The sequence below is a fragment of the Dermacentor silvarum genome, chromosome 1 (assembly GCF_013339745.2).
Source record: "Dermacentor silvarum isolate Dsil-2018 chromosome 1, BIME_Dsil_1.4, whole genome shotgun sequence".
Taxonomy (NCBI): domain Eukaryota; kingdom Metazoa; phylum Arthropoda; class Arachnida; order Ixodida; family Ixodidae; genus Dermacentor; species Dermacentor silvarum.
The window spans coordinates 421,780,851-421,802,378 of record NC_051154.1 but is presented as its reverse complement, the minus strand read 5'-3'; the positions used below and the strand labels follow the sequence as shown (position 1 = coordinate 421,802,378).

Sequence of the window (21,528 nt, the reverse complement as noted above, 5' to 3'; positions counted from 1 at the left end):
GGTGGGAAGAATCAATTGTTTCCGAAAGTTTTGACTCGTACGTGGAACGGTTCAAGTTGTATGTGGAGGCAAATGAAGTAGCCAACAGCAAGAAATTAGCCATATTCTTGATGGTCGTAGGACCGAAATCGTACAAAATACTGCAAAACCTGCTCGTAGCCTATGCGCCGTCCAGTAAAACGTACGATGAGGCAAAAGCAGTTCTGAAGAACCATTACAGCCCTCGGAAAGCCATCATAGCAGAAAGATGCAGAATCAACCACTGCGTACAGTTTGACCATGAAAGCGTGGCAGAATTCATACTCCAGCTGAAGAATTCAGCCAGAAGTTGCGCATTCGGTAATTTTCTTGACCAAGCCTTGAAGGACAGGCTCGTAGCGGGGCTGCAGTGCGCAGACACCCAGCGCGAGCTGTTTGCGGCAGATGCCGGGGTTCGGACCTTTGAAGGGGCTTGCAAAATTGCTCTGAACCGCGAAATGGCATCAAAGCAGTCGCAACAAATTAAGTACAACGAAGCAGGTCATCAGGCGGACCTCACAGCTGAAAACAGGCAAATAGGCAAGCTCTCAGGCCAACAACAACACCTCGTCACAGAGAACCGCAGGCGATGAGTCGGGACGGAACCGATAGAATGTTTCCAATGTGGAAAAAAAAAACACTCGGAAAGAATCTGTCGATACCGCAGGTACAAGTGCCACAACTGTGGCATGCAAGGTCATCTCAGGAGATGTGCAGGCGGGGAACCGAACTACGCAACGAATTACATTGGGTGGACGATTTCTAGATTTGTCTTATCGCCAGCAACAACTCGGCGTATTATGTTATCGTGGATGTAGAGAGCCACAACGTGACTATGCAAATAGACACTGGCGCCTCAGTGACGGTGAAGCCAAAGGCAATGTATCAGCAGAACTGGGCGCACCTGAAGGCGTTGAATTATCCGTTAAAAACATACACGGGCGAGGTCGTCCCAGTTCTTGGTTCGGTCGACATGCGAGTAAAATACAAGCAGACTTGCATCCTTCCCGTGATAATAGTCGATGATGAAGGAAAGCAGTGGTCGTGCCTGCTGGAATGAAACTGGCTGAGTCGACTAAGGTTAAATTGGAACGAAGTCGCTGTCATAGGCGAAGTAGACATGGTAACTGAGCTGAAACAGAAATTTGCATCTGTTTTTTCCAAGCAGCTAGGAGCAATTTCCGGGTTCTAAGCACAAATACTCAAAAACCGGACAGCAAACCCGTGTTCTGCAAAGCACGTAATGTAGCCTACCTTTCGTTCTTGTTGAACCAGTGCGAAATAAGCTGGATACTTAGGAGGAAGCCGGCGTCGTGAAGAGGGTAACATGGATATGACCACGGCTGGTACGAATTTCGGTGCGATACGAATTTGTAACATTCCCCGGCCGAAATACATTGCTCTCAATACGACAAAAATCGGCAGTTACGAGCGCGTTGCCGCGCCACTGCGGATGATACGAACACGTGAGCAACAGCGGCGGCAGCGGAGAGCCAGCGGAGCGACCAGCACAGACAAGCCGGCACAGCGGGATCTGGGCGGGATCCATATTCGCCAAGCAACCAGCCATGTCACGCGGCTGCGCAATCTCTCATTGGTCCCCATGTCGAGCGGGCCGGACCAAATCACAGTCTAGCTGATGCTTTCACCAGAGAGAAAGACGATGAGGACCGCTGCAGCAACCACGACCGTGGCAGCAGCCACCACGGCTAAAATGCTCCCGCCGCTCGACGTGCTGAGGCGTTCAGCGGGGTGCGAAAACATTCGTGAACTCACGTGCGCGCACTTTTACACCTTCCAGAAGGCGATCGTTGAAGATATGGGCAAGAAGAAAACACACACGGATAGTAGAACCCCGTTGATACGTTTTTCAAGAGACCGAACCCCCCCCCCCCCCAAAAAAAAACACCGTTTCGATCGAAAGGTGAAGCAACGATTGCGATAACAAATTAGTAAACAGCTGCATGAAGTAAGGAGATAGTAGTTTTATTGGCCGCATAAACTTGTAAGCAAAGGCGTATTAATTAAATTACGGGGTCCCGCGCGCACAGGTAAACATCAACCCATCTCGCTCGATGATAACGCTGGAGTAAAGGGCCATTTATAGTTCGACCTATAACGCGCGCGCACGCTACATCATGTTGGCGAAAACGAGGGCGCACCGGTGCAGCCAACGTTACTGGCGGCGTCCGACGCGACCAGCGCCAAGACAGCTCCTGACCCATTCACGCGTCGGGGGCGACGGCACCGTCAACCCACAATGCATCGCGTGCGAAGAAAGAAATGCGCCCACGCCGCTTCGCCGACGTTCGCAGACAGCTGTTCAAAGCGGCGCGCGGGTTGAGGATGGTTCTGCTCATGCTCCGAAGATAGCAGCCGACGGCACACGCGTTGAAGCGGGGATGGGATCTCGGCTGGCGCAGCGCAACTGGCGAAGCATGACTAACCGTAAATGCCGCTCGCCCGCGCGCCGATGTCATGGGCCTCAGCGCAGCAGCAGCACTGTCTCTCGCATCAACGCGAATTAAACGTCGAAAGCACAGAGCATATTAAGCTATCCGGCACTAGGCGCACTTTGTCGACATCGCAGATCATTTTGAAGATGAGGCTCGCGCGGGCTCGCACTTTGCGCACGTCGCAGATCGCTTTCAAGATACGGCCATGTGATGCGGTGGCCGCGCCGTATCGGCAATGTGCCGGCCGCTTGTTGCAACGTACAAGCTGGCTGCACTGCTAAATTTACATGACTGCCACATTCAAACGCAACGCAAGATACAGGAAAATTACAGATTGGCGACGTATAAAGGGGAACTTAATACATGGAAGTCAATGTAGGATTTAGGTCGGGACGGCGAAAACGTGACATAGCAGCCGCGAAAACGCAGCAGTGAGGAATGTATCAACAGGGTTCCATTATTAGGAATTTTTTCTGGTAAAGATTAATTCATTGTTTCTTGATTTTGTGTATGTTTTGACGATACGAATTTTGGGTGATACGAATATTTCACGCGACCCCGCGAGATTCGTATCACCAAGGTTCTACTGTATCTGGGTTAAAGAAGTTTCACCGATAGCTGAACAGCCGTCTTTTAATGATTTTCACGGATTACCAGCCGTTACTCGGCATTCTAGGTGCCTGCAAGCCGATACCATCTTTGGCCGCTGCGCGCATGCAACGATGGGCGCTTATTTTGGCGAAATATCGTTACCAGCTTAGGCATCGGAAAGGGTCCCAAATGGAAGTGCCCAATGCATTATCCGGATTGCCACTTCCGAGTCAAGCAAAGGATGAAGAAGCCGACTGTTTGGCAGTTTTTGAAACGACGCCGCTGTCGGCCAGAGATGTCGCCAAGGCTACCAGACAGGACAAAGTGCTGTGCAAGGTACGGAACTTACTCTTATCAGGTGGCCACTGCAAGTAGAAGCCAAGTTACGGCCATACCACACCAGACGAATGGAACTATCGCTAGAGCAAGGATGCGTGACATGGGGTAGCAGGGTAGTTGTTCCACCGAAACTGCCAAACTGCAAGAATCTGTGTTGGCCTTACTGCATGCTGCACACCCTGGTAAAGTGTGAATGAAGATGTTAGCTCGAGGCCTAGTGTGGTGGCCTGGGCTTGACGCGGCCATTAAAACCGTTGTGAAAAGTTGCAAAATCTGCCAGGCAACGCATAGTAGCGCGCCCCGCACCCTTTTGGAACCCTGGCCATTTTTCGCTCGCTGCTGGCAAAGAGTACACATGGATTTTTTCGAGTGCGAAGGCGCTTCATTCTTGTTTGTGTGTCGACTCCTATTCGAAGTGAATTGATGTCTTTCACACGAAATCGACCACCACCTTGAACACCATTGAACAGCTTCGTACCCTCTTTGCTGTGTACTGGTTGCCGGAACAACTAGTGTCAGATAATGATCTCCAGTTTGCGGTGCAAGAGTTGTACGATTTTCTCGAGTCATGGGCAGTGCGTCACACATACAGCCCACCTTATCACCTGCAGTCTAATGGAGCAGCTGAGAGGTGTGTGCAAACAGTAAAAAAAAAAAAAAATCTTGTGCATGCGACTCCTCCATGATAACGCTTCCGGCAGCCACAGGACGCTATGAGAACGCCTAGACCATTTTTTGCTTGCATATCGGACAACTCCATGTGCAGTAACGTGCCGGTCACCAGCCGAACTGTTTCTAAAAAGGGTGCCGCGTCCAAAGCTGTCGCTGCTAAAGTCATCATTTCACGAAGACATGCTAAAGGGGCAACAAAAGTCCAAGGCTCAATGTGACCGAGGTCGCTCTGTATTTCGCTCCTTCACGGGAGGGGACCGCGCGTCTACATTGAAACAGTCAGAGGGGAGAAAATAGTGTGGACTGAAGGCCGAATAGTGAAGGTCATTAGCCCTGTGACATACTTGGTGGAGACAATGGGCAAAGTGCATTTCGTTCATTTTGATTATCTGCGTCTTGCCAATTATTCCCAACATGCAGATACGTCTACCCCATGTCAGTCATCCCAGCCAGCCACTCCAGAGCACCTGCCGTACGCGGGCACCCAGACAGTCCCGGCGGGTGTACCCGGGAGCACGACGGGTATGCCCGAGTGGGACCAGCCCATGGAGGGAGACAGTCAGCCAACGGGTGAACGAGACCATCGTCAAATAAATCCTGAGAATGAGGCAACTGTTCAGCCCATGACCCCCACACCAGCACGGCCCCCATGCCAGGCACCCGTCCAGCCCACGCCACCCCAGTCCCCTGCCGTAGCACCGTATAGACCACTTATAATGCAACCGCTTATAGTGCAGGACCGGATATTGTACGGTCTTTTCTGACTGCCGTTAATTTTCCCATAGCACTCCATGTATATGCATACTACTTACAGTGCAGCCGCGTGAGACGAAATACTGGTTAGTATAATGCGGCTTCCGCGGGAAAATCTCGCCGACAAGGGCGGCAGCGAGCACGCTTCTCAACAAGGTGCGTACTCCTGGCCGGCGTATGCATTATTCAATGCAATAAAACTCTCATTAATTCGGACTTATTTGGCCGCACATCGGTTAATTCGGACAACTTTTGGAGCTTGCTGAGCGAGGAGCGCCGCAAATGTGCGACGCAAAAGAGCAAGAACGGCGCAACCGAAACGAAGCGGCGGAGTCTGCATCGCCGCAACCATCAGTTGAAATCGTACGTGAATAACAGCAACGCCAGAATGCTTCGAGCCTATTTGTGTCTCTAAAGCCTGTGTTCTGCGTTTACCGCCGCGCATAACACCGCGTTGGCCGCATGCTTTCGTAACTGCGTAGTCGTCATCCACGATCGTGACGATAGCGGCCGCGGTTTTCTCCGCAGCGGTTGTGGCGAACAGTAGTTTCGTTTTTACTCGGAACGCGCGACGGCCGCGTGCCCAAAAAACTGCGTAGTCGCCATCGATCGCATGGATAGCGACCGCGGTTTCGACGGCCAGTTGTTGCAGCGACTGGACGACTTGGTGCGTGCGTCGGGCGCATGACTTCAGCACCACAAAGTCGCCGTTCATAATTGCGTCGATAGCGGTCACGGTTTGTTCCGCAGCGGTTGCGGCAAGCAGTTTCGTTTTGCAAAGCTGTCGAGCTTGAAGAGCACCGACTACATCGAGGTTATGTTTTCACCAGCTTACTGGCGAAAACGTAATCACGATGTGCGTGCGATATTACAAAGCGTGTCTACATCCTTGGTCTACATGTTTTGCATACTTGAAAATTGTTGCTTTGGTTATAGTGCGATACCGTTTATAGTGCAGATATTCGCGACTCCGGCGACTTACGTTATAAGCGGTCTACACTGTATGTAGAAGTTCACGACAGCGGCAACAACCTGTTCGTTACGAGTCGGACGACTTTTGTGAAGGAACTTAACTTGTGAGGGAAGGAATGTGATAGCGCAGACAGGCGTTGTTCGGGGTCAGTTATCAGAAGCAGATAAGCAACCGCCAGCGTGTATAAGACAACGCACTGTTCCGAATAAAGCATTCTATGTTTCTGAGCTTGCTGGTCTACTTGCTCGTCACACTGTGCGCCTGCACGCCTCACCTTCCGCACAGTACATGACAATGACCATTTCCTGTTACTTTGCACAGTTCCCACGTAATCTCACACTAGATGCAAGCTACGACTGCTGGTCTACAGCACAGCTGCGCTGCCCGCTAGTAGCTACCATACCTAAATACACCAAACTGTGGTTGAAACTCTCCATAGAAAAGGTGATCTGTGTGAAAGTGGGCTGACTCAGGCTGGTTGGTACAAGTTGTAGCTATAGCAGTACATGAGACAGGATGAAGAGATGGATGGGTTTCAGTACTTTGTTTCCTTCCATTCACCCTGTCCCATGCACTGTTACTCTATTTAGCTACTTATCTCTGTGTTCTAATGTGAATGTGCCACATTGGTGCTACAGTTCATACCAATTGCTGTGTCTCACAACAGCCAGCTCTGCGAAACCATAGGCACCTTTGCACTGTAAGACATATACATGGCCTATGTGGCTTCCCCAGCTACTCCAGTGAGAAGCTTGGCTGTACAGTAAAACCCTGCTAACTCGAAGCTGTAAAAACCGGGGAAAATTCCGAGATAAACAGAGTTTCCAGACGAGCGAAATCCCAGAAGCAGAAGCCCGCTGTCCGCACATGAACCACATTGAAGCCTTTCCAATATGTCGTCAGTAATATTCTCGGTCACCTTCGCCTGCATTGGCCCCGGACACATCAGCGTCTACACACAATGGCGTTACTGGCAGTGTGCCAAGACAGCGTGCTTGGCACAGAGTAAAAACAGTTGATTCTAATGCAATATTTGAAGACAGTCATCCGAGCATAACTGCTTCCAGACATCCAAAAAGCTGATGCTGCTACTTTCTGCATCGTAATAAATTTCGAACAATTTCACTTCAAAAACAAAGTGGACTGTGGAAGAGCGCAAATGTCAGCAGACATTCACGAGTGATGCGGCATTTACACCTCACTGACACGCGAGCATGAAGCCAGCGTCCTTACCAAGCGGTGATCTTGTTGAAACACGGTGAACTCGCGTGCTGGCTCCTTTTGGGCGCAGTGCAAGGGTTAATCGCACCTGCTCAAAAGTGCCGATCATCTTGCTTTAGGTCACAATTAATACGCCCTGACCACACTCATGCGTCACAGAAAGCGTCCCAAATAAGAGGGAGAAAACAAAAAAACTTCGGCCCCCAGCTCACCACTGCCATGCAAGACCACAACAAAGTGGCAGCGATCAGTTGAGCAAGTGCGTGTGAGCAGTGATAGAGAGAAAGGGGAGAAGATAAACAGGGGAGCGTAGCGCGGCACCTAGAGCTGCAATGAGGTGAAAAGCAGGTGCAAGTGACATTGCTGACGCTGCCCCATTGCCTTTTCACTGGTATTTTCAAAGTCAAGATTTCAAGATATCCAGAGTTCGGTGCAAAACCTTTTCGAGATAAGGGGTGAAAAACACATTGGTTGATACTGCGGCGGGAAAAAAATTTCAACTTATTTTATCTCGACTATACTTCGAGATAACAGAGTTTGAGTTAATGAGGGCTTACTCTATGCCTATAATCATACACATTTTCTGACAGTTTGCAGAGAATGCACTCTGCAATGTACAGGGAGGCCACCCCTCTCACCTTGAGACCACGTCAGCCCCTGCAAGCTGGTGCTAGTTTCCAGTTTTTCTTGGGAAAAAGTAAAGGTGCTAATGCCTGCTGATGCCTGCAACATGCATCACCACCTTGAACAGGGAGAGGCACTACTACAGTTGCTGATCTAGAATTCAGACTTAGCGAGGGCCATTATTCTGACTGAGCCAAAAGTAGGAACAATCGGGAGTCCGAAATGATGATTCGCCAGACAGTTGCTTTATTCTACAAGTGACCAAAAAATCCGGAAAATCTGGCTATGTTCCACAAGTGGCTAAAAAATGAAAAGAGCAGGATTCACAAGAACATCCAACCCAAAATTCAGGGAAAATTCAAGCATTTCCAGGCTGCTGAAGGCCAAAATTCAAGGAGGTTGATACACATAAACTAAAAAAAAACATTCAAATCCCCTCCTTAGTTTCAATTTTTAACAGCTAAGCAGCCACTGAATTGCCCACACGCTTAAGCTCTTCAGGCGGCTTTTCAAAGTCGACTTTCCCATTGTAACGATGTCAATCATCTTGCGGCACATCACACACTTTGCTCAATGAGGGTTAGCAGTGTCTGGCTTCACCCAAAGATACTCATTATGTAAAGCCAAATGGCTGAAACTTACTTTCCTCTGGGCCTCAAAACCAGAGCCTTGATGGTTGCAAATGTAAAGCAACTAACAAAACAACAAAAATGATGGTATGGCTTGGTCGATTGAACTGGCAGCATCTAGCACCCCAATGGCAATGGCAATTTAAACAAGCCTGTCGCCAGTAGCTCTATACATGCTAGACTGCAATTGCTAAGCCAAAATTTCAAAAACGAATTGCAGTGCAGCCCACTTATAGCGAAATAGCTGTTTTCACTGCCTTTTCAGTCCAGTTTTAACGACGTAAATAAGTGCAACTCAGCAGATATAGCGAACCATTTTTTCGAGAAAAGCAAAAAATCCTTTCATCAAACATTCTTTTGAGCTTTCACGTGAATCAACAAGGCCGAAAAACCGTCAATTCTTGGATCATGGCAGCTTCCGCAAGCATCGCTTTGCCTTTCGCCAAACTTGGCTCCTTGCGAAAGCTTGCTTCATAGCATCACACAGCCGGCGTTGCACGGTTGCAGTCTTCAAACCAGCGCTTCCTTTTTTTCTTTTTTAATGCCAGGCAGGACGACCACTGGGTACATGAGCTGGTTTAACGCCCTCCAGAAAGGTTGCCAGTTTCGTCCCATTTCTCGTCGCACTGCGTAGTCCCCCGTTTGTTTGACAAGAAAACTCTCCTCAACTGACAGCCACCCCACACTTTGGGCTGCCCCAGCCCAGTTCCACTTGTGGTGCCTCATCGTGGTAGAAAAGCGAAGAAGCGCAAAGTGCTGCGGTTGCTCGACAGTTGTAGCGCACACCATGTCAACGCACATCTAAGCACTGTCGAGGTCCTTTTCCTGCCTCCCAACACAACCGCCAAGCTACAGCCGATGGACCAGGGAATGTTCGCCAACTTTAAAGTCTTATCACCGCCATGTCATCGAGCTCCTGCTCATTGACATCTAAACAGCTGACAACTCAGCTGACTTGAAGGTGCTGCTGAAGGCAATATTTTTTGCAAGTGGAGCCTGGAGGGACGTGAAGTCACAGACAATACTTCACTACTTCCAGAAAGCAGGTTTCTCGCGGGGCAGCAGCGCTGCCGGAGATGAAATAGCAGCAGTTGACATCGGTCCTGCAGCAGTTGGGGCAGCTTTGGGAGTCTGCGGGCAATGCAAACCTTGTAACATGCAGCTTGGATAATATGAACTTTGTCCTAGCGGATGAAGACCTTGTTGCAATTGAGGAGCTGACCACCGAAGAACTCACAAGTGTTCCTCAAAAGGAAACGATCGCCGATCACAGTGCCTCGGACCCCAAAGGTGATACTATTGGTGTACCTCAGCCAGTGACCTCTGGAGCAGCTGTCAATGCTGTCGACACGTTACATATGTACAGTCGACGTCCGATTTCCCGGACCCTCAAGGGACCGCGAAAACGTCCGGAAAATCAGGCAGTCCGGAAAAACGAATGCACGTGAAAACGCACCTTTTTGGTAGGTATTTTTCGCTGACGGAGAGGGTCACGGCCGGAGTACAAGATTCTCATTGCTATTCAGCCAATGCATCATTTAGGTGGCTCTGAAAAGAGCCGTTCATAAAAAAAAAAAAAGTACGACGTGGCCGGCGCTACCTCATAGGTCAGCACTTGGGCGCAAAGAAGTCGCTTATTTTCTTTTGCACGGTCCGCTTGCCCGCGATCATGTCTGCCTCAATTTCAGTCAACGTCATGTTGCCGCTGTACACCGATGACAGTGTCATCAGTGCTCGCGTCAACTCCGAGCTCGTTGGCTGTGTAGGAGCTGGCTCTTCGTTCTCGGTGTCGGAGTCGTCGGAATCCTCCGTAACTTGACGAATGATTTCGTTATCGGTCAACTCCGCACATAGCTCGAGGTCTTTGTCAGCGTCGGCGAAGCCCTCAAAGGTTATCCCGGCTGGAATCGACACGCCGGCAGCGCGCAGATCGTCGAAGGCAACGTCCGCGGATGGCAGTTCGTTCAAAGGCGCGGAACAAGACGAGGGAGCAGTCAGTGCCATCGCTGCAAACGGCGAATCCGCTCGACGAAAAGCGCAGCACGAAACAGCTAGGAACTCGGTGGATGCTGAAGGTCGGGAAACGTGATCACTGAAGATAGCGCGCAGCAGCAAACGATCAACCGCAGACACGACCGCAGAGCTGACAAAACAACACGTGAACGAACACAGTGAGGTTTGGCTTGGCTAAGCTACGGCTGGCAACGGATTGACACGTGCGGTTTCGAGGTTACGGCAGCCGCGGCGCGGTACGGCGGTGCTGCTGGCCACACCTGCGATGCGAGTATGGTGGGTTCGAGGATAAGAAAACAACCAAAATGGCGGCGTCGGTGGTGACTTTGGGTCGACGGCTAACAGTAAAAAGTCCGGGAAATCGGATGGCGAAGGCTATAAGCGTCCGGAATTTCGGACTTTTTAATACATTGACTCTATGGGGAACTTGACGGTGCCACAGATGAGTCCGGGAAATCAGGCATGTCCGGAATTTCGGGCGTCCGGGAAATCGGACGTCGACTGTACCTGATTTCTGAACTGGGCGTTTGCGCTCAGTTGGACAGTGTTGAGGCCACTGTTCTGAAATGCGTGCAGGGGACCCTCAACCACTTTGTTCAGAGGGTGTAAAATTTTCAACTTGGTCTACTTGATGCTTGAATTTTTTTAGAGCCCAGATATAGCGAAAAAGAGGTTATACCGTCAAACCTCGATATAACAAAGTTGTATTTGCAGCGAAAAACTTCGTTATATCAAGAATTTCAATATACAGTAACTGACGGATTTTTCGGACTCCAAAAATTCGGACTTCATAGATGTACCGTCAGGATTCCCATAGAGCTAACGCATTTTCGCGACCGATTTTTTGGACGAATCTAGGTGCCAATGTTTGATTTTCCGGACTAAATCGCTCGCTGCGAGCCACGCTCTCTGATCTTCAGGGCTGCCATGTTGGATTTTCCGCTGGCTTGGCCGGGCTTGGGTTCCAGTGCCCCCCTGTATAGCCTTGTATATGCCCCCCTGTATAGATTAGTAGACGCATGCTATCCTCCCGTCTCTGAGGCCATGCCCGCTCTTCCTTGGCTGACAAAACGTTCCAACAAGTGGCACTTGCTTTTTTTTAAATTTTTTTCGGTCAGCTCAGCACTATCGTCATAATCACTTAAGCGGAACCCAGTTTTTTTTTTTGTTGTTCTTTTTTAAGTTTCGGTTGCGCCGTACGCCATGTGCGGGTGAAAGCTTGCGAGGGTCAGCCGGCAACCGCAATTTAATCTCACGCACACGAGAGGAAGGCGGCCGGAGGCGCACGGACTTCGATCGCTCGCGGGGCACGGGGAGAAGGTGACGGAGACGGTGGGGAGTTGCACTCAGCTCTTGCGGCTGCTGCCGACGGAGCTGCTGCGCAGCCACCGTATCTTCAAAGCGATCTGCCACATGGCCGAAGTGTGCGCCCGCGGGGGACTCATCTTCAAAGCGATCTGCGATGGGTACAAATGGCGTGCGCCGAGTGCCAGTAGCTTCATATGCGCTGTTCTTTTTTCTCTTTTTTTCAACGTTCGCGTTGAAGCGAGAGAATAGACAGCGCGAAGGTCAGTTTGCCCGCGGTCATCGAGCGAGATGTGTTCATGTAACCTGTGCGCGCGTGACACCGTGCTTATTTAGTTAGTAAGCGAATATTTACAACTTTATACTGTCGATAAAACTAACATCCTTACTTCGTATGGCCATCTATTAATTTGCTAACGCAATCGATGCTCCACCTTTTGGGCGAAACTGCGACATTTTTCTTAAGCCGCTCTAAGCCTCATAATTTTTTCTCTGGGGCGGCCTCCCTGAGAGGGGGCAACGGAGCTTCTCAGGACCTTCATTAAAGTTCTTTTTCTGTCTGTCTGGGGGAGGGGGGGGGGTCGGGGGCGAGTTTTTCGGACTGGTCGGTTTTTCGGACTGCTCGATTTTTCGGACTGTTTTTCAGTCCCCGCAAAGTCCGGAAAATCGGTCGGCTACTCTATCGAGGTTTCGTTAATTCACTAGAACTAAAATGGGGAAATAAAAACAGTTCATTACATCGTGAATTTCGTTAAATCGAGGTTCGTTATACCGAGGTTTGACTGTAGCGAAGTAATTGCCGATTCCCGCCGACTTCGTTATAACAGGGCTACACTGTATATAGATCATTTCCCGATAGACACGGCATAGCACGGCAAAGGCAAACACACAGACGACACGGGCAGCACAGCATCCCATGTCATCGATGCGCCTACCTTTACATGCGTCTGTTATTTGCGGCAATTATGTCTTTGAGTACACACCAACTAGACCAAGACGCAGTTCTCTTGTGGGTGTGTGCATGCACACCGTTGTGTGTCTGTGTTGCCACAGGCAGATCTAGTTGTCAATGCAAACACAGCCTTTGTTTGGTACAGGACATAAGTTAGGACCAAGTTAGAAGAAGGTCACGCTGGTGCCCAAAAGCATCCCCTGCTTACCTCTGGGCTGTTTCAGCCCACATGTCAGCCTGGCACTGCGTAGTGACGAAACAATGGACAGGGCTCGCTGCATGCGACGCTCCAAGTCTTCGGCCCTCCACGAACACCACTGCACATAAAGAGAAGCAGGCAGCAGAACAGAGCAAGGCTTGACAGCGGGCTAGTTGATATTCCAGCAATAGTAGACTTGAGGCATAAAGAGAAAAAAAGTGGGAACAAAAAGACGGCACCTAAACCCCTTTGAGCTTGAAAATGTGTTGTGTAATGGCACCAGTGCGAGTTTTAAATGAACATACCACAGCAAGAATTTTCCAAAGTGATGCTTCAATAGCAAGGTTACAGGTGTTCGATAAATGACTACACGGCTGCTGTGATTTCTCACTCACCTTCACTGCCTTCAACATCGGTGCTCTCTCCTCCTCACCACGTACCCTCACCAGTGCAGGTAAAGCTACGCGTCACATCAACACACCACAAGAAAGGCTCTGCCCATGTTCACCCCTAATAGCCCTCGGCACAACACCGACAGAATGGAAGCTCCACAGAAGGATGAGTGGCACACAATGAGCGAGCCCTACTCCCTTCCCAGAACCCACAATCGGCTCCTCATGTTGGCACCATCGTCCCTCGTCAGTTGACCGATCAACAGCTTTCACCCTGGTGATGTCACGCACAGGACCTTGATGGTGTCATGACGTGAAAAAGGGACCAGAAAAGCCCAGCTCTTGCAGCTTTACAACATTTGCAAACCTTTATGGTCTCAAGAAAGTCAATCAACCATTAAGAAAGAAGTGGTCTCATTGCTTTAAAGGCAGACTCAAAGGGACTCTAAAGCGTATGTCATACCTCCACCTTTCAATGTGCACATTGAAGCAAGCTGCTGAAAAGGCTTCCACAGCCATCGGCAGATGACACTCCACAAGAGAACAGTTGGCCGAGTGTAAAAGGGACAGAAAAAAAAAATTGTGTGCAAAGGGGTCACCTGGAGAGAAAGGCATTAAAGGGAGAGAGCACCTGATGCTTGCATTTAACTATGTGCAAAGCGAATGCATTGCGCAGTGCCAAAGTCGGTGCGCCAGTCTATTTTACTCTGCGGATGTAACATTTTTCAATTGTTTGTTGCTGAATATCAGATCGTATATATGCACAGATATCTGGGCCTTATTTCCTAGAAGTCTACTGCAATATGAACAAATTAAAATTTTTTTATGAATGTGCGAACAAGCGTTGATCAGATGAAAGCAAGGAATCGGCTAACCTCCTAAGCCCATTAAAAATTCCCTTCTTGTTTTCACCAATGTGGAGACATTACATTTTAATTTGAATCCTAATATGAGTGCAGATTCTGATCAGCCCTTTAACGATCCCTAAGAACAGGGCTTCAATTGTGGCCCCTGAGGACTGCTCTTTGCAACCAAGTAAAACATCATTTGAAATTCTTATTCTGCATTTTTACATAAAAGGGTTCCACAGCGTTAGATCGGCTAATCAGGAAAATTGTGAGTAGCATGACATAAAGACCTGCCTTCTTGACCTTTCATGTTGTCAGATATTCTAAATAAACAGGAAAGTGCGCCGATAAAAACAGTACAAGAAAAAAATTGGCTGAGGTTTAACTCTTGCAAACCTAGTTATCGCGAGAGAAAGGTCTGTTTGGCTTGGTTTTGCAAAGACTATGCACACAGTGTTTCATTAGTGCATGCTTCCGTGCTGGCGGTCTAATCTGGCCTCCCTTTGCTCCGGTGTTTCAGCAGCCAACTTTGCCTTTGCTTGAGATTTTGCAGCCTGCCGTCTAGCTATATCTACTGGATGACTGGGTTCAGCCTGTCGCTTGCACTGAAGTGCACGCACTGACGGCCCAGCCGGCGCACCATACATGCTGAGACTAAGCGACCAAGTGCCAGCAAAGCAGCCGTTAACAGCAGCGGAGAGAATCCAAGCAAGCGCAGCTGTGACGCCTCTCCACAGCGGATCACATGGCGTGACGTCACACCTGCCACACTTGCGCTCCAGCGGCTCAAGGTCATAGCGACGCGATGAATGACCTTGCAAGACATAGCGTAGTACAGCTTTCGCTCTAAAAGACTTTGTTGACAGCAGACACAAACGGCAGCATACCCTCCATATCGTATCCTAGAGAGCACGTGAAACAAGTGTTTCACATGCTATAAATTTTTGTATATATCCGAGTTTGATATATCCGGGATCAACTGCAATATATTTAGTGTTTTCTAGAGCATGAGCTGGTTTTGATAACAGTCGATGAAACCAATCAGAAAGAAACTCTGTGTAATCCCTTGTTTTGAGCTGTACCACACCCTTCCAAAGCTCTCTTAGCCAAATAATGCACTGTTAGCATGCGTAGCTAATGTGACAAAGACAAAAAAAAAATTCTGTATATATTCCTTTATAATGTTTGTTGATTACTAGCACATTGATGCAATTATACTATGGTGCACAATAAACTTCAGTAACCTACTTTTATACTTTCTATGAGTCAGTTATTTTTTTTCTGCCTTGGAAACCTGCTTTTTATAAGGTTATTCACAATCAGTAATAAATAAATAAGCATTTTGGATAAGAAACGTCTTAATAAAACACGACGGCTAAGGGGATATAATTAAAAAATTATGCAGAAACCATCAGCGGTGAATGTCAACTAGCCCGGCGAACGCACGAACGAGTGACTGAGCAGTTCCCCCTCCCTCGCACCCCTTCTTGCAACTCTACGGTCTGTCTACAGCTGACATTAAAACAAAAGTATGGATAAGGACAGGCTTCTTTTTTCCCCTTATTTTCTAGCTCAGTGCACCTACCTGTTCACTTGTGGGGTAAGGAGCCGTGCAGATGCTGGGAAAGGGTCCCCCCTTGTCAAAGCGGGCAGACAGACGCTGGTGGACTTCTTCGCAGAGGAAGGGCGCCGCGGGGGCCATGAGGCGCAGTGTGGTGCTCAGAGCCACCCAGAGGACGCTGCACGTCCGCTCCAACTCTGCAGTGCGGCTCTCCCAAACCGCTGCCTTCATGCTCTCCTGCAAGTTGGGAGGTGGGGGGGGCCAGAGCTGACAAGGCAGAAGAACCGTCTCCGCACCACAGTTCGAAAAGGTCGATCAAGAAAGTGACAAGCTTCCCTGAGCAGCGTAGCTTGGAAAACAGTGGCACATTAGAACACCACAGGATAGCCAAATGTACAGATGTGTTACGATTAAATTGCGAGGTTTAATGTCTCAAAACAGCACAGCGGGTTATGAGGGACACCCTAGTGGAGGGCTCAGTAATTAATTTTGACCACCTGAGATTCTTTATTGTGCACCCAAATCACGGCACATGAGCGTTTTTGCATTCTGCCGCTATTGGAATGCGGGTGCAGTGGCCGGGAATTGAACCCATGACCTTGTGTTCGGCAGCGCAATGCCATGCGCTGCCGAACACAAGGTCATGATACTATAGATACTATAGTTACGTGCAAGGTATGCTCCTCCCCTTTGAAGAGCGAAATTTGGGGAAAAAGTTTCACAAGCGTACCTGCACGCTGGTTAATTTTTGCAAACCGCTATTAGATGGCACTAGTAACTGCCCTGCTGACAATGGCATCACCATCAACATCACAGTGTCCTGCTGGATCATGCAGCATAGATACAGCGCGCTTCAACATTCACGTGCTGTCCTGCGGCTCCTTGTTTAGCTGCACTGTGCTTTTGGGCATATGAAGAGTGAATCGCTGAAAAAAGTGTGCTCGTGGATACTCAAAAAGTATGCTCGCAGTTTGGTTCGAGATTGTCGTCAAGAGCTTCAAGGTGACCGAAATCTCAAACAGAATGAACAGCACAGAGGATGACCAACTTTGGGAGGGTGCAGAAGATGCGACTTTATCAAATGATGAGAGCAGCAGAAGCCACGAGGGTGATTGATTAAAAGTTGTCAAAGTCGGTCGCCAGCAATATTCGAGCATGCTTGCTGCAATATTTATATTTAAAGATTGTTCATTCAGTTTTAACACTTGGGAGTCAATTTTTCTAGAACTCGACTTGGGACGAACATGTTGAATATTGGTGCAAGAAGGCATCTTCTGCTGCTGGTATTGTTGCACAAATGTGATAATTTCTTCCTACTAAAATCAAAGTTTTGCTGTACAACTTGGTGTTCTCACTGTTTAAATACTGTAGCATTATCTGGAGCACCACGGATATTACAAATTTGTCTAGAGTGCATTTGGTTAAAATATAGCAGTTCACAGTATAGCAAATGTGCCTTTTTCTTGACCAACAAAATATATTTTTCTAAAATTTTGTATTTTTCCTGTGTCTGCATTGCATAACTACAGGTTAATATCGAATAATAAATCCTTTCCGAAGTGTAACCATTCCATTGCTATCTCGCTGGCACAAATAAAATACCTGCATCCAGGAAATAAGAAAAAGAAAAAATGGCATGTTCCCACCCCCCAGGTGTATTACAGCAAGGAATCCTTGGCTTACACAGTGCCCGCTCTCCTTAGCATACTAGTCAAACATTACGTTGATCCTTTATGCAGCACGAACACTGCAATTAAAATGATCTGCCAGAACATCAGTCCACCTCAATAAAGGTGCATGTGGCATTTGTATGGCAATGGTTGTCTAATATGCAACATAATGTATGTGCCTTCTATTGGTCACTCTTAAAAACATTTTATTATGGTTTTACGTGCCAAAACCACGATCTGATTATGAGGCATGCAGTAAAGAGGGTCTCTCCTCTTCCTACGATGATACGTGGTTCTCACCCCCACCTCGGCGTCCGGAACGCACCGTCAGAGACGGTCTGCACAGGTGGCTCAATGGGTGAGATCGGCTCGAAGAAGGCAGACGCTGATGTATCAACAACGAAAACTTGTATTTATAACGATTCTTCAAAGCTTGGTTGCAATGATACGTTGGTTACAGAGAGTTACTCAGGTTTGGACTACATAGGGCAACCCTATCTCGGCCGAGCCGATGGTGCTTAGCACCCGAAGTCAGGTCCACAACCACTCTAGTTGATTGGAGCGCTGCGGCCTCATTTTCTAGGCCCAACGCTCCGCCCCGAAATGTTTGCTGACAAATCGCTGTTGGTGTGTTTTGTGACTGGACAATCAGTTCACCAATCCTTGGGTTTGTTAGAATTTCCATACGTGATTGGCCGGTCCGTCAACCAACCATTTTAGAACACTTTTTTAGCACAGTTCACTGTGTAGAATCCTCACCCAAAGTATACAATATACAGCAACAAAGGGGAGAGGGTCACGCTGCCCACATTTGTCTAAAGTTCCAAGAAACTGCATGCCAGCGCAGCTGGTGCAACTAAGTAACAACAAGCAAAACACATGTACAAAACCTGGACGCGAGGAAGCACAGGAATCATGGCGCCAGTCCTCAAACACGTGCGCGAAGTGACCAGATTCCCAGGAGTCAAGGGCCATGTGGCATCATAAACAACTACTTGTTTTCGAGTAAAGTTGTCAGTGAGTTGTGCGGGATAACTGTTTTCCAGCCAAACGCCGACCCCGTGTCTCGACCTCAAGACGAAGTAAACATCTTCTCGGCGCCTACGGTCCAAGACACAACTGATAGGCTCTCCTGCCGCTCAGAAACCACACGCCGGTGTGCGCGGTAGCGCTCCCATAGAAAGTAAAGGTGGCCGCGCATCCGGTCGGCGTCGCGCAATTCAAACTGTCCGTGTCGAGACCCGAACCGCGCCTATTCCAAGGCTACGGCACCAGAACACCAGTGCGGAAGTCGGACACGAGACGGGGTTGTTTGTCGCCCTTTAGGGGAGGCCGCCCGTTTAACTAATCGGTGCAACCTCAAGTTGTGAATCTGTTAACAACCACGCGTTTACCGCGCGCGAGGAGCACGCCTGCGGCGGTTCCGAGAAAGCGCACCGCAAAAAAGGGGGTTCGAGGCCCCTCGTCACTGTAAAGCGCGACCGCTAATGTGGCGCCAGTGGTCTTCTCTGCTCCCCGAGCTCTGCGGTAGTTGGGAGTCAAACATGCGTGTTTCTTCCACTTGCCCGCAAGATAACGCTCTGTGTCAGCCTTCGACTCCCATTACTCAAGTGCCGTCGGTGCGCAATGTGCACGTCGAGACGAAAGCCCACTGCCCAGATGGCCCACGCTGCGCTTTTCAATTTGTTTTACTGCTGTTCGTGGCGGTCGGCCTACACATGCCGTAGTGGGGGACTCTGGAATAATTTGAACCACCAGGGGTTCTTTAACGTTCACCTAAATCAAAGTAAACAGGAGTGTTTGCATTCTGCCCCCATCGAAATGCGGCTGCCGTGGCCGGGATTCGATTTCGCAACCTCATGCTTAGCAGCCCAACACCACAGCCACTAAGCAACGACGACGAGTTCAGTCACTTTTGTTAGGATTTCTACTTTTCTAGTGTTCTTTTTATTGCACAAATACCATGTGTGCAGCACTCATGTACGTTTTGTAAATTTATTCGTTGATTTATACAATGCCAAGTAGGCTACTGTCGAATCTTGATAATTTGATTTCGAAGGGGCCCGAAAATTTGTTCGAATTAAAAGAAGGACTTATTCTTGGAAGTATTCATGCACCATAGCACAATGTGCGAACGGTGCGAGTCGTGAAATATTACAGTGCACAAGCACACAGTGAGCGAGGACCACGAAACTGTCCACGCCGGCCAACGCTCACTTCCTGATAACGGCAGAAAACGAAACTTCAGGGAGCGGGCTAAGCTGGCACCGGCATGGCGACGGACGCACGTGGAGACCGTCGAAGGTGTGGGTGGAGGGCGGCAGGGAAGCGGATTTGGCCTCGGCAACTCCGCCGCTTCACGCCTCCCCTTGTCCTCCCTCTCAACTCTCTTGTAGCTTCCACCGGTCCAGCGCCAGCTTAGCCTGCTCCCTGAAGTTTCGTTTTCTGCTGTTATCGGGAAGCGAGCGTTGGCCGGCGTGGGCAGTTTCGTTGGCTAGACTGAGCCCTCACCGCTGCTTCCCCCTGCGCTGCCGCCGCAGCGTTCAAGGTGAACACGTGACCAGGAAATAGAGGAAGCATAAAGGAGAAGGGTTCACTGCCATTTTCACCGCGTGGCGGAGACGTCGGCACGTATGGGCGTGTTCCGGCGCGACACAGAAACAGCGACCTTGAAATTTGAGAGGGTCAAATTTCCACCGCGGTCTTTTTTTTTTTTTTTTTTCATCGCGCGCAGCCTTGAGCGGTCTCTCTCCTAAGATTTTGCTCTGTGGTGGGGTCAGAGCAATGCTGGTCAGAGGCGCCGTGACGTGAATTGGCGTGCTGGTGGGAGCATTGCTAGAACGCAGCACATTCGAATTAACCGTCGCAAGCGCTTGCTCATTCGAATTACTGGGCATATTCGCCCATTTAAATACGCATAACTTTGACGGGACCACAGTATCAGTTCAAATAAACCAGACGTTCGAATTAACAAGTCGACTTTATTGCTATTTTTGGTGTTTCTTCGAATAACACAAAATATAGCAATAGCATACTTAGCAAAGTATAAATCAAAGAATAAGTTTACAAAACGTACATGAATACTGAACACATGTTATTCGTGCAATACAGTAGAACCCCGCTGTTGCGTTGTTCCCAGGACCGTAAAAAAAAACGTAAGAGCCAGGAAACGCAAGAGCCGGGAAACAGGAAAAATTGAGAAATGGGAGTATTGGTGAACTGCACACAATACAGTAGAACCCCGCTGTTACGTTGGAGTAGTGTTAAACTGCACACAATATTTTTCATTCTTACCTGTGAAAAAAAAGCAGTTTCGCCTGACAGTCGAAGTATCGATTGCGATCGTCCGTATAAACTTGTAAACATTCGCTTCTTAACTAATTAACAAGCATGGTGCGAGCGCCCACAGGCAAACATGAACACATCACACTCAATGATCGCAGACACGCGCTGTCAAACGCTGGCGTGAGGAATTTAAGCGCTGCCGCAGAAGCGAGCGAAGTGACTTTCGTGCTGTTGTCTATCACTTCAACGAAAACTGAGCACTGAGAACACGCAGCACGCACAAAGCTACGAGCCGCCGAAGCACCTACACTGTAGACTCTGCCCCCACGCAGATCGCTTTCAAGATACGGCCCGCACGACCGCGCGCCGCCGCGCACTACCAGAGCACAACGCTGCCCGCTATCCCTCCCCCCTCGCCGGTGCCTCGAGCGCAATGTATAAAGGCGCACTTCCTCCCTGCTTTTCTTTCTTTCGCGCGGGAGATTTAGACGCGGTCGTCGCCTCCCCTCACATGCTTTCACTCGCACATACAACATACGGCGTGCGGCGACGGCGTTAACGCCCTTGGACTTTATACGGAACATCTATGAGCCAAAACCCATCTTAGGGCTGCAACGCGTCATAGACACCATCTTTAGATAGCAAATGCGGATCTCAAGGGCCATACTTTTGCTGGCGGAAACCAAAAACACGTAATAAGTGTCGCCCCCGCCACTTTGGGCGGCCAATGCCATCGTCAAGTAACCAAGCTAAGCGACATGAAAAGTCAAAATGGCCACTCGGGCCGGCACAGGGGGGCAGTTCGCAACGTATGATGCGGGAACGCTCCCACAGTTGCGACGTAACAGTGGGGTTAGGGTGGCTAGAATGGGAGGGTGTGAATACCGGCGGGACTTTCCAGCGGGCGCGCGTGACCCCCTTGTGCACCGATGCCACCAGGGGAAATATGGCGCTACCGCTCGTGACGCAGTAAGCATAGCCGTGCCGGCCTGCCGGCCTCGCCTCGCCTCCGTGCCTTCGCCGTCAG

The 21,528-nt window shown here is 49.2% G+C and overlaps 1 protein-coding gene across 3 annotated transcripts in view; it reads right to left on the bottom strand.

Moving 5' to 3' along the window:
• The window catches only part of LOC119437625 (valine--tRNA ligase, mitochondrial-like), a 201,138-nt gene that overhangs the window by 24,988 nt on the left and 154,622 nt on the right, over nucleotides 1–21,528 (bottom strand). For all 3 annotated transcript variants that reach the window (XM_037704619.2, XM_049660745.1, XM_049660746.1), the window contains 2 exons: nucleotides 15,571–15,783; nucleotides 12,755–12,863 (listed from right to left, as the gene is read on the bottom strand). In XM_037704619.2, the coding sequence (XP_037560547.1) occupies nucleotides 12,755–12,863; nucleotides 15,571–15,783 (322 nt within the window). The remainder of the gene's footprint in view (nucleotides 1–12,754; nucleotides 12,864–15,570; nucleotides 15,784–21,528) is intronic.